The sequence below is a fragment of the Rhea americana genome, unplaced genomic scaffold, assembly GCF_003343005.1.
Source record: "Rhea americana isolate MKP2758 unplaced genomic scaffold, rheAme1 scaffold_18, whole genome shotgun sequence".
In the NCBI taxonomy this organism is placed as follows: domain Eukaryota; kingdom Metazoa; phylum Chordata; class Aves; order Rheiformes; family Rheidae; genus Rhea; species Rhea americana.
The window spans coordinates 2797060-2810952 of NW_028185927.1; the positions used below are offsets into that span (position 1 = coordinate 2797060).

A 13893-nucleotide genomic window follows, 5' to 3' on the forward strand; every position below is an offset into this window, starting at 1 on the left:
CACTTTTATGAGCAACAGGCTTCTCCACAGCAGTGACTGTGACCACTGAGATGGGCGGCCTAGAGGTCTGATCAAATCTCAGGTGGGCRTATGGGGTTGGGACGTATTATTTGCTATATTTGTTTCCTTTTTCAATTTGCTGAAGAGGTTTCCAGTTTTGAAGTGCCAGTATAGGCTTCCAAATTGTTCTGAGAAAAAGGTAGGACAAAAAGCGAATCCTATGTGCTACACATTGACTCTGATCAAAGACAAATCCTTACTGAAAAATAGCTCTGCAGCAGTTACGCATCACGGCATCAGCCTTGGTCACATACCTAGTTACCATTAATAGAGCTTTTGTACTTTTGGTTATTAAACTTGTGTTTCTTGTAAAGTTCTACACATCACAGCACAGTTAGTAATTTCTGAGATTTACTTCAAGTCATGCCTCACATGCTGCTGTGAAACGCAAGGGGATAGGTGATCAATTACATTTTTGCTAGTAATACAAGCGTTCTCTACAGTTCAAGTTGTAGTGCATTCAAAACAAAGGTAGATTATTGGAAGGCCTAAAGTAGAAAGTCGACTGACTAGACTGGTCCCACCTTAATTTTATTAGCATAACTTTAATATTCAAAATGTTGCTGACATTTCTGTTAATCTACAGAGAATGCATAGCAAGCTCAAAAATGAACAATAATTTCATCACCTTTATCTCCAAATAAGTGAAAAAAATAGGTAGGCCTAAGATCACTCAGACAAACTCTTTGTAGAACATCATTGTTGGCTTTGTCTATTCACAGTCCTATTTACAAAAAAAAGATATTTCAACTTCTTTTTTTTGTCATTCGGCAGTCACTGGACTGCAGAATAGCAGTATAGCATGCTGTGCAACACACTAGCAATTCTTAATTCACAGTGTCTTCAGATCAAGTAAGTGGTAAAGTTGAATGTCACCTTCTCCCACGCTAGACAAGATGTCGACAGGCATGGATCTGCTCTCCCTCCTGCTCCTGCATGTCCAGGCCTGACATGATGGACTCCCACTCGTCCCCTCTTCTGGCCTGAGGCAACATTACTGTCTGCTTTCTCTCACTCCAGTAAGTAGTAAGAGAAGGTAAACTGGGTGAGAACAACCATGGCAGCAGCAGCCAGAGCGGTCACCCCACCAGTGATCAACTGATTAGGATCTATGTTGTCCATGATGAGCATCTCCTCACAATACTACACCATCAATATCTCTCAGCTTTAATTTCCAGTACTGCCAGCATAAGGCAGATAAGAACACAACAGGAAGCTGAGAAGTCTGGACTTCTTCAGAGAGAGGTCCAATAGAGCAAAAATATCAAAGACTGCTCTTTCCTACCAACAGTATTTTGCATTTGACCGTAACGCAAAAGGACTCTTTCTGCTGCTGGAGATTAGCAATTGTCTGTCACGATTTAAAGTCCCTGAAAGAAAAGGGAATTATCTTGTTTTCACTATAAAAGCAAGGATCCCTTCCACAAAGCACCTTCTTCTTCAGCTGGTGTGCTTGGTTTGTTAGAAAGATAGATTAGTTTTTCCTGGTAGTCAGCCAGCGCACTGACTCAGCAAATCTGGAAGCTTCCCAGGAAATGATTGCTTAATTGGATTACACCATGGAAACTAACAGCCTGTGCTGCTCCAAACACTAAACAGTCCTTTATAACAATCGTCCTAGCAAGGTATTCTACATTTTAACAGATCAGAATATAATTTTCCAAGTGACTAACAAACACAAAGCATGTGCAGATATTTAACTGCAYGGATGTCTAACTAAGGCAGAGAAACTGCTCACACCCAGAGACTTCAATTCAGTTATGCCTTAAACAACAACAATATCAAACAAACTACAGTTTTGGCTTACTTTTGAAATATCTTTTTTTTTTCCTCCAAGAAGGGAGAGATGCCAAACTTTTCTCCAATATGAGCCGTTCTTCTTATCTCTTGTTTTTACTAGCTGACGTCTTGCCCCTCCTTCCTGTGCAATTTCCTCCATTGGTAGGAATGCATCAAAGCTCCTCCATGCTTATTTTGGGGGGCCTTGTTAAAAGCCACTCAAGAACACACCCACTTGTGTCTACGTCTGGCAGAAGCACAGAGCCGCTGTACAGAACCTTGCCAGTGCAAGGAGGAGACAGTCCTCCACACGGTTGCTACCCAACGCTAAAAAATCCCTCAGCGGGAGATTTTTCACGTTGTCCAAATCCTCTTCCTTACAACACAGAATTAAGAAACCTGAAGACATACTCACTGCCTGCCAATGGATTGATTCAGTTGTTCTCTTGCCTGGCTGAGGCTGACTGTCTTCCAGCACCACCACTTCCATCCCTCCCGGGTAGAGAAAGCAAAGAAACCTTAGGGAGGTGCTGAAGGGACTAATGGGAAGCACTGGATGGAGAATTGGCCTTTTAGGAACAGAGACAGGAACAGCCCTCCAATCCAACCRCACAGACCAGCCTAAAACATAAACCAGACTGCTCTGTCCCTGACTCATTTTAATAGGTTTCAATGGTCCTACTGAAAATCTCCCAGGGATTCTGATAAATGTTACTGGAAGACTTTGCATTTCTAGAGGAGTCAGAACAGAAAAGCTTTATTTTTGCCATTTGATCATCTTATTTCAAATTATGCTTCCAGAATCACATTCAAGTCAATAAACTTCACCCAAAATAGTACAGGCTGTACATCCTATACTTTCCTCAATATACATTTTTTCCAAAACTGTTCACAAAGAAATACTGATCTTTTGCAGGCTTAATTTTATAAAATGTATCATGGAATTGTTCCTGTACATCACACCGAATTTTCTAGTCAAAAACTACACAGGTGTTTCTACATTTTTGAGTGTTTGCTGAAACAAAAGAAACAAATTTATTTACTTGGACAAGTGAGACTAATTTTATAAATATATGTATATACACACATACACACACACACACACACACACACACACATATATATATACACACACATAGGGCTAGATTTTATATATACAGGGCTAGATTATATATATATATGTATTTATAAAATCTAGCCCCGTGATGTTTCATTTTCAGTGTTGCATACTTGCTGTAACATGTATTTCTTTCCTATCCTGAAGGCAGATGATAAAGCCTTAATATGTTCATGTACACATTTTTCACAGGAAGTTACTGTTAAATGAGGTGCTATATATCCATGTCACCACAGGAACTACCAGAACTACCATGTTTTTTATGCAGTGCAAATGTTAACTTTCTTTTACAAACTAAATGATGTGACTGTAACTTAACAGTCAGGGAAAAAAAAATTCAATTAACCATAGTGAAATATCACACTTAAAACTTAATCAAGTGTGTTGTCTTTTGAGGCTTCTTACACTCTTCTCTTGAAGGCAAATGTCCTGCAAGAACCATAACAAGGATAGCTACGGTCTGAAAAAACACTTAAACGAACACATCAAAGAACTGACTCCAATACAATCTGCTACCATTAAACCATCCGCAGATGGAAATTATTATGTACCCTGCACCTCCCGCTCAGACATCAACGCCAGCAAACAGTGGTTTGAATGCTCTGTCTGTAACCTGCTTTATTTTGTAAAAGAACAAGAAACAATTACTGGCTTTCAGCAGTAGTTATGTGACTACATTAACTTCTCAGGCAGAGTCAGGGATTTCCCAGAACAAAAGCACTTTGTTGGCAAAGGAGCTGCWAGTGACTGCAGGCGTATGAGGACTTATGCAGAATGAAGCTTTTTTTCCTGCATCTCACAGACATAATTTTTGCAACAATATTAGGTTTAGTTTGCTCTTCAATAGTGTGTTTCATAATTTTAAGTATAATAATTTTAAGTAATGAATGATGTTAAYGTACGTATCTTGCACTCCTAGAATGGCCACACTGTAAGCGAGGCTCAGCAGCTCGGCTGTGCCTACTGTATAGAACTAATAACAAAAAAAAGCACATACCATGATACAGAAGTGGTGTAGCCAAGATAAAATATAAGATAAAACACTTTAGAGAATCATCATATAATTCTGGATCACACTATTAAGTAAGACTACTACCATTTTTTTTGTTATCTGTGTAAATGTGTTTCATCTAACCGGTATTATCTCCACAGCAGAGATAATCAGCAGCCGGTTTTGCTTACTGAACAGTCAGTCGTTTGAAAAAAGACCTGTAATGGACAGCTGAGGTCCAGAGAAACCAGCTTGATGAGGCTTGGCGACAGGGAGGCAGTTGTGGGGCATGAGGATGTTATCAGTGTAGAAAACTAAAGTTAAGTTTTAGAAGGGAAAGTGTCACTGAACRAGTATACCAAATCTTTGAAGGCTTACTCAGAATACAAACATTAGGTTCTTGAAGCATTTCAGAAGACACAGTGCCAAGGTGAAGGAAATTGCAGAGAGGTCAGGAAAGTAAAATGTGTACTGCAGGGGATTGAGGTCTTTAGGTCTTTTTTTTTTTTCTTCTTTTTTTTGAAGATATGTGCAAACACTTGTGCTAGTACTCAGAAACCAGAAACTATGAAAACTGCTTTGAGCGTATGTTTGCTTAGGCATAGCGTGCACGCCTAAAGAATTCCTACGGCCACAGTGCCAGAGTATCTATGAGACCTCAGTTTAAGCTGTGGAGACTTCGGTGAAGGACTGTAGGCTGATAACTATTAGCTCAAACTCTCAGAAGTAGGTTCTGGACCCTTCTCAGCTTCTTTGGGCTGAAGGCACTTAGTGTATTCAGCAGCTGGAYCTACTCCCAGCAACTAGTGAGCTGCCAGCAGAGGAGGAGGGGCACACAGGCAAAGCTTCACTAGATCTTTAAGAGTCCAGAGCTATCCCAAGAGTAGAATGTCTTTCTTATGAAAAAAACAGAGAATCTAAGTATACTTGGTAATTACTTGAGGACAAGAATAACTTAAGCCTCTCTACTCTTCCAAGCTGAAGAACCAAATACTTATAAAACTTTTTCAGGAGATTGGGGTTTCCCAAGAAGCTGCTTTCAAAAAACATCTCTACACATGGCACATACAAAATTGCAGGAAATGCAGACCTTAAGTTGTTTACCATTTTCTCTTCTAGCTATCTGCCTGGATATTTGGTTAAGGTGCAAAATTGATATAATATCCAATACTTCCCTAAATATACACCTTTTAACTTAAAATAATTGTCTCAATAATCATTTTGATCTCATCTAGCTATGATGAACTTCCAAAACTACCATATTCAGGCACGGAGAGCTGAGAAGCTTTAAAATAATTTTAATTGCTGCATTCATAACATTCCTATGCAATTAAAAAAACCTCACATCTTTGTCAGAAGTAACATACTATGTCAGAACTTTTAATTCTAAAGACTAGCAATAGGCTACATTCCTGTTTCTATTTAAACAAGAACAAAACAACTACATCCGATTATAAGCTGAAATGCCGTCCATAGCAATAGTATTTTGCACATAAAGCAGCAATATTTGCTGGTATACCCAGGCAACTATACGCCGGTCAGCCCCACATCCGTCCCCGGAAAGGTGGTGGAAGACCTCATTCCGGATGTCATCTCCAGACATATGGAGGATAGGAAGGTGATCAGGAGTAGCCAGCATGAATTCACCAAGGAGGGATCCTGCTTAACCAACCTGATAGCCTTCTATGATGGAATGACTGGCTGGGTAGATGAGGGCAGAGCAGTGGACGTTGTGTACCTTGACTTCAGCAAGGCTTTTGACACTGTCTCCCATAACATCCTCCTAGAGAAGTTCAGCAAGTGTGGGTTAGCCGAGTGGACAGTGAGGTGGATTGAGAMCTGGCTCAAAGGCAGAGCTCAGAGGGTCGTCATCAGTGGCGTGGAGTCTAGTTGGAGGCCTGTGGCTAGTGGCGTCCCCCAGGGCTCAGTACTGGGTCCCATCCTGTTCAACTTCTTCATCAGTGACCTGGATGAGGGGACAGAGTGCCTCCTCAGCAAGTTTGCTGATGATACCAAGCTGGGAGGAGTGGCTGAGACACCTGAGGGCTGTGCTGCCTTTCAGAGAGAACTGGACAGGCTGGAGAGCTGGGCAGAGAGGAACCTCCTGAGGTTCAACAAGGGCAAGTGAAGAGTCCTGCACCTAGGGAGGAATAACCCTAGGCACCAGTACGAGCTGGGGGCTGACCTKSTGGAGAGCAGCTCTGCAGAGAAGGACCTGGCAGTGCTGGTGGATGACAAGCTGACCATGAGCCAGCAATGGGCCCTTGTGGCCAAGAAGGCCAATGGTCTCCTGGGGTGCACTGGGAAGAGTGTTGCCAGCAGGTCGAGGGAGGTGATCAGCCTCTCCTCAGCCCTGGGGAGGCCTCATCTCGAGTACTGTGTCCAGTTCTGGGCTCCCCAGTCCAAGAGAGACATGGAGCTACTGGAGAGAGTCCAGCGCAGGGCTACGAAGGTGATCAGARGGCTGGAGCACCTGCCCTATGGGGAACGGCTGCGAGAGCTGGGCCTCTTCAGCCTGGGGAAGAGAAGACTGAGGGGGGATCTGATCAGTGTGTACAAGTACCTGAAGGGAGGGTGTCAAGGGGACAGGGACAAACTCTCTTCAGCTGTCCCATGTGACAGGACAAGAGGCAATGGGTAGAAATTGAAGCACAGGCAGTTCTGCCTGACCGTGAGGGGGAATTTCTTCCCTGTGAGAGTGACAGAGCCCTGGACCAGGTTGCCCAGAGAGGTGGTGGAGTCTCCTTCTCTGGAGATGTTCAAGGCCCACCTGGATGCAGCCCTGTCTACCATGCTGTAGGTGACCCTGCTGAGCGGGGAGGTTGGACTAGATGATTTCCAGAGGTCCCTTCCAACCTTACTGATTCTATGGTTCTATGATTCTGTGACTGTAGTTTTTTTAAACACAAAGGTAGTAACTCAGGACTCTTTAGAACTAAAGCAAAACCACTGCGCATAGTGGTTATTTTATTATCACAGAGCATACGTAAAACAAGTTGTAGATTAAGTAAATACTAGCTACATAGAGCATTTCATGAACTTTGATATGCTCAAAATTGAGCAAAATTGACATTAAAAGAGAAAGATAAACTAAACAGATAGTGCACATCAGGGTAAGTATCAGAACTTTCCCAGTTTCATGGGTTTTTGGTATCATCATGAAAGTTCATCAGTTCATAAAACATGAAGCTCATGAATCTAGCAGAATTAGCTTCAGGTAGATTAAGGTATGCTTGGATCAAAGTATGAATTTAGTTTGTAAATAGGAGCCCATCTACCCTAATGCTTCCTTATTACAGCTGAAAATACTACTGAAAAAAAATCTTAAAAAAAGATCTTTATACGGCATTCCTACACTGCAACAGTCACATCAGTCTGGCTTTTATAACATAAGGTGTCTTCATATGGATGTAATCACCTCCGTAAGACCTATTTATGTTGCTAAACTACCACTGCCACTACTACTACCATTGCCACTACTAAGAAATCCTACAGCACTTAGCGCCTGACAGCTATATGGACTACCACTATTGTATGCACAGCAATGTATRATGTAGGTCATTTCCAAATTTACTTTCTGCATCCCAGAACATTTTAATTCAGATTCGGTTGAACTTTGAATTTCATAGATTGGTAATGCCTTAAGGACAAAAGGGAAATTTAATATTTTTTGTTTGGCTGTTCTTTATCTTTCATGAGTATTAATGTTTTAAATAATTGTCTGAAAGCAAGTTAACTAAATAGTACTATCTGTAGAATTAACTTAAAGTCATATTTTAATATTTAACTTTCAGTGTCAGGTTCACTTTGAGTTCTTGATTCTCAGTGTCTTCAGWGTGATGAAGCTAGAACACAGTGGTGAATCTGGCCCAATAATAATTAGTTTAAGCTTTATTTAAGATTGATTTAGTTCACAGGATGTATTTTAAACTTAAATGAATGATTTTAATAACATCTTGATTTGGGGCTACAAAAACCTCCAAGCAGCACTCCCCAAAACAGCATAAGGATTTTTATTAAACAAAAGAGGACATTGAAAAATAGGGATCGGAGCTTGGACAGGAATGCGCTTGTACATCAGTAGAGCATGCATGGATAACCAGGAGGTGACAGGACGAGAAAATAACTATGAGTAATATTAATTCAGAGTTAACTGGAGTGTCCACCCTCCAGAAGAAATATTAATTTTGCCCCRAGGAACTCCACTCCAATGGACTCGAATGTATCCATTAGCAAAGGACTCAGCTGCAGCTAAGGTTGGCTTAAGGCACAGACAAGGCTGCTCGCAGTTGTGACATCCTTCTTTAAACCTTCCCTGAGGGCTCCTGCTTTCCAGGCCACGGAGTCCAGGAGGCAAACGAGCTCCAGAAGGACTGGAACGGGGAAAAGATGTGTTTTCTTCTAACTGCCCATGGAAAAGGAAAGCTTCACGGAGCGTGACTGTCTTAGTCAATAGAAATGAGGATTCGCTATTTCAGAGGAGTGAGAGAAAAGAGCTGCTATATTAAGGGGTAGGTAGGAGGGAAGAAAGAGGAAAGAGCCATCCAGAACTTGAACCTATTCCCTCCCAGAGACTCTGCTGTCCTAGTTCTGCAAAATCACTTTTCCCTCTACAGCTAAGAAGCCTCAAGTCAACCCTGCATACAGTGAATTTAGAGAGGCAGTCAACACCTAATGTTTCATATTCTGTTAGGAGTATCTAAATGGCATTTCTAAATAAAATGATATAAATTACTTTGTAAAAATTAATTACTAATTCTGTATCAAAAAGCATAATATGTAGATAACTAYGTAATATTCCACTTACCTGTACCCTGTAAGACACAGCATTCATTTTTAAATGCAAAACTCAGTTAGTCTTTTTCTGAGAAATCATTGTCAATGTGTTTATAAAATTACCTTAATGCATCAACATTCATCACTTCCGGATGGAATGAATAAAATGTACCAAAGTAATGAAAACATTCATAACACAGAAATAAAATGGTGTTGTGTCATAATAATGTATTTTAAAGTAAAAATTTGACTGTAAAATATTTTCTGCTTTTACAAAAGAAACATCATTTTGTTTTTCCTCCAAATAATACCTATGTTTTTTTGAAGACTRCTTTATTAACTATTAATTTAGTGTAATCCATCACTGTCTCGAATGATGGATTCATCATTTTTCAGACAGCACATACTTAGAATAAAGTTACGTTCAATATTACAAAGATTCTATTCTCTATATATATTTTTTTAAGGGCATTCTTAGGTATGCTATAATAAGAACATATGTAGGAAGAAACAGTTACTTCTTTTAAAGAAATCAATATTTGGCCATGATAACCTTCAGCGCGGCATGACACAGTATTCCTCAGGTTAAGTATATAGTATTTATAAAAAGGAAAATATTTTCAAAGCCTACGGCTTTTCTCTGGTTGCATATCAAATATACGCTGCAAGGGAAAGATGCCAAATTTCACAGTTTCAAAAACTTTTGCAGCTTATAACACTGAACAAACTTCTTTGGAAAAAAACATACTGAAAGTCAAAGAGGACAATCTTTGACATGTTGTATCCATTATAAAAAAACAGAAATATGGTTTTCTCTTTAAGATAGATTTGATACTCTTTATAGTTATAACTTAGTTGTACATTGATTTTTTTGTATTTTTTTTACTTTGAAAGAATTACAGAATCCTCAATTGATTTTATTGAATGCAATTGTATTTTCAAAAATAGCTACTGCACTGCACTATGATAAGTTCATCGCTAGTGAGTGCTGAAAGGTCAGACTTGTTCAGCTTTAAATAAAATGTTTATATTCTGTATTACTCCAACAAATTCCCAATGTTCTAAAAGTGAAGTTGAAATTCTCCTCCATTTTATTAGTGTACTAGCACCAATAAAAAAGGACAACGGTCAAAGCAATGACATCTACCATGTCTAAGAAATTAAAGTGCCACTTCTGAATCAAAACATTTTAAATTTAAGGGACTTTAGCTAATCTTACTGTTTAATATAGGCAGAACTATGACCTTCACTTTGGAATTTGGACTTTGTTTGGAGTTACACACCGGACATACTCTTTCTAAAGGAAAAATAAAACAAATGCCCTTGAGTTCTGAAGATCATAAAATGCGAATCCAAATAAATCTCTACATTTTTTTTTTGTATTGATGCTAATTGATAATCCACAAAAGAGGATGTTTGTGACAGTATGATGGACAGTAGAGTAAATTTAGTACATACCTCATAGCCAGGGCTGACAGGAGACTGAGACAGGAAGTTGGAAAGCAGAAAAAAACAGAACAAGGAAATAAGAAAAAAAAGACAGAAAATAATGTTACTTTGGAAGCAAGCATGAATGTGCTATTAATTCATAATTTCATTCTATGTTATAGAATAGAATGTAAAAGAAGTGCATTTGAGCTATGAAAGGCAGAAATCCGGGTTACCTAGCAGCCTCCTAGAATTTCATATTTTTAGCATTTCTCTTTGATGAGATGTACACTACTAATAAGTTAAGAAGGAAAAAAAAAAGATATTTTACTCTTTGGATCAATATTTTGAAACATAATCGCTAGCCCATTTTCAGCTCAAATGAAAGACTTCATTGGCTAACGCAGACATATTTATACCAAACTGAATCTATGTCCGTATACGGCAGGTCCATACGCAAGGATCATTAAAGTACGTTTGCAGGATTCCACACTATCCTGTCTCAGAGGTTTTTCAAGTGCTGTAACTGCGTAAGCAGAAAGACAATTCTCTTTTTCCAGCAGCCAGACTTAAAAGAATTTAACACTGCAAGGTAAAGTCGGGTTCTTTCTGGTTCACACAGCATCAACAATAACGATCCTGAAATCGTAACTCTGTTAACAATTCCACCTACGAAAYGTTTCCAGGAACTCATTCCTCCTCAACTGCTCTGACTCTACACAGTAAAGAGAGGTAAAAATAACATTTGTTTTAGGCATATTTGAGTAAGTGGCAGATCTCTGATTTAATTCAGCGACCCCACGCAGCAGTTCTGTTCCGTTATCAGTGAGTCGGTAAAGTGCTGTGCCAATAAAAACAATAATAATGAATGATGCAGTTTTGTGGACAAGGATGGTGTCGCTTAGTATATTCACACAGATGCTAGAAGAAGGAAACACATTCCAAAGTGCATGCTTTGATTGATACCACAGTATAAACCGCAATAAAACTTATCTCATGAGCACTGCGGAAGAATGGAGTCCAAAGGACAGGTTTGATATATGAGACCTGACAAAGCTTATGAAAAAAAAAAAAAAAAAAAAAGGAAAAGAAAAAAAAAAAAAAAAAAGGAAGGAAAACTATTCAATAACACAGAAAACAAGTAGAAGCCATATCTGAAATCAGTTCTGAAAAGTTGGTAAGTGCTGCCAGGACTTCCAGAAATAAAGGTGAAAATTGAAAGCTATCTGGTACGTTTCTCTAGGGTTATGCCTGTGACCTTCTGTAAACATATTTTCTTTCTCTCCGTGTGTGCACATGCGCACTAGCGTGTGTGTGTGCGTGTGTGTGTGCACGTGCACATATGTGATGTTCTGAACCATCAGCTCGGGCACAGCAATTACGACTTTTTAGAGGAGTATAGCCTGCAGTATACATGAAACCTCCTGCATTTCTTCACTGGAAAACTCTTACTGATAATTTTAACATTTCCAAAAGAAGACTTAAAATACATGTCTTTGCAAAACATATACTTAATTTAAAGACTGTATCAGCTACCAATAGAGTCCTACAGTTAAATTTCAAASTGAATTTTTTTTGCTATCTGGAAACTGTACAGTATGTGGTATCTATTTATACAGAAGATATATATCACCCATACAAYCCTTTTAACCACAATGCCAGAAACAATTCAGAATGAGGACCAGGCTTCCTCATAATTTTAATTTGTATTGGCCCAAATAAGTCAGCATTTGAAAAACAAACTTCTGAGAATTATGAATAATCTATGAAGATTTGTTGCTGTGCTTTTTGCTGAACTTAAGCAYTCTATTTATGCAGCTTTTCAATTAAAAATACAGCTTCATAATGCTAACCTTAATTTCCAAGTAGCTTTAGGTTAATGATAATCAGTAGCATAAGTACATAATTATGGTTCATAGATGGTACTGCATGTAACACTAGGTCTGCATCATTTCCTATACGGTCCTTTTAGTATGTCAAGTTTAATAAGTGTAATATTCTAATTGAGAGGAAAACAAGATAATATTTGTTGTGTATCCTTATAAATTCTGTCTTCTCTTTTACACTTTAAAGTTTTCAAAACTTTCATTTGGGGTGTATTCATTTCTGTGCACATAGCATAAATTCTTAACTACTCAAGTAGATTATGACCAGGAGTATTAAAAGGAACAAATATTCCAAAGATTAAAAAGTACACATAGATCTGACTTATTCTAGTCAATAAACTGTATTCTCAGAAGACTTGTTTTCAGGATGGAAAACTGCATATACTATATAAGAGTACATACAAGTATACTGTTCAGGCACATGTGTGTACCCTGCACACCTGTATGTATGCACACATATATACAGACACACACACACAATGGTATATATATGTGGCATTTACCACAAAGCTCAGATTAAGGAAATAGTGGAGATTCCTCTTACCTCCTTCTGAACACGAAGAACCCAAAACATTCTCAAGAAATACTCTAAACACACCGGCTCAAAACAATTACCTGTGGCAGGGAATCGGATACAGTGGAATTTGCCTCAGAGYGTTCTCCTGAGGTCATCTCTTTGCTATATCATAAACCAGTGATTATAATGGTCTGACATAGAAGAAATGCAATTTCCAGTTCCAGAGAAGTCACTCTCCAACAAGGTGCAGCATCCATTAGCACAGCAGGCAATTTTGGACCTCCAAACTAACCTACTTCTTCAGAGTGGGAGAAGAACCCCGGGAGCACCAGAAGTGACAATTTCTCACACACACCCCTAGCTACTGACCTCCGTGCTACATTAAGACACCTYTTCTCACTACAAAGCTTTATAATTTAAACAGCAGCCTCATCTGTAGTCTGTAACAGGCAAAATCAGATCCCATAGCACTAAGTGCCCATGTTTCTCAACAGCAACACGCATTGCTTTTATAACCAGGGAATTCCATACCAGAAGAGCTTCATCTGGCGTGCTAGGTGAGGGCTCTGCAGAAACCGTCCGAACAGTGCTCAGYCCTGTTAAGGAAACGTTTGACAGACGCCTTTTACGCACACCACTGCAGTTGTTAGGGATTTTAAATGCACATCTCTTATGGTAATTCAGACCACATCCTGAAAAGAGAAATTTAAAACCATTTGAATATAGCTTATTACAGAAAAAAAAAAAGCAAATAACGTTTTCCCAGTGGACAAAAATGACACYCTTATTTCTGCCGAAATTTTCTTCCTCAACTCTGCTGTTTGGCTCCTAAATGCTACTGGATTATAGGGAGATAATATCACACACTTCGGAAAGTTRTATGTATAGCCACTGTTTATTCTTTGATTCTCCAAAACTCCGTGTTGTGAAGCACAGGAGGGTTCTGTGGTCCGTGGGTGGGAGCTCACGGAGGTCCGGCACACACAGTCCGGCAGGAGCCAAACCAGTTGTGGCAGAAGGAGAAAAGAAGATACCTAGCACAGCCTTCTAGGGACTGACAGCAATTTCGATTTAATTAACTAAATTAAACCGATATGCAATTAGACATAGGAAATAGGCTCAGGATAAGAGAAGTACAGATAAGACTCAGAAGATAACCCTTCCTTAAAAATACATATAGCCTGATTTTTTTTTATCCTTCAAGTTATGGAGCAATAACTAGAAAAATCTCGGCGCAGTTAAATCCTTATCAATTAATTGTTTAGTTAGGTAGGTCTTACTGTTGCTACTTAATTGTAAAATTCTTCTTGTGCCCAAGCACTTTAAAAGCAGAAGCGGA

General features: G+C 39.1%; 1 protein-coding gene across 3 annotated transcripts in view; it reads right to left on the minus strand.

The window, feature by feature from the left end:
- Positions 1–13893, minus strand: part of PRKD1 (protein kinase D1) — a 145074-nt gene that overhangs the window by 37097 nt on the left and 94084 nt on the right. For 2 of the 3 annotated variants that reach the window (XM_085301648.1, XM_085301650.1), the window contains exons 4-5: positions 13086–13246; positions 10182–10205 (exon numbers count right to left, since the gene is read on the minus strand). In XM_085301648.1, the coding sequence (XP_085157774.1) occupies positions 10182–10205; positions 13086–13246 (185 nt within the window). The remainder of the gene's footprint in view (positions 1–10181; positions 10206–13085; positions 13247–13893) is intronic. The other variant, XM_085301649.1, reaches the window with a different exon arrangement.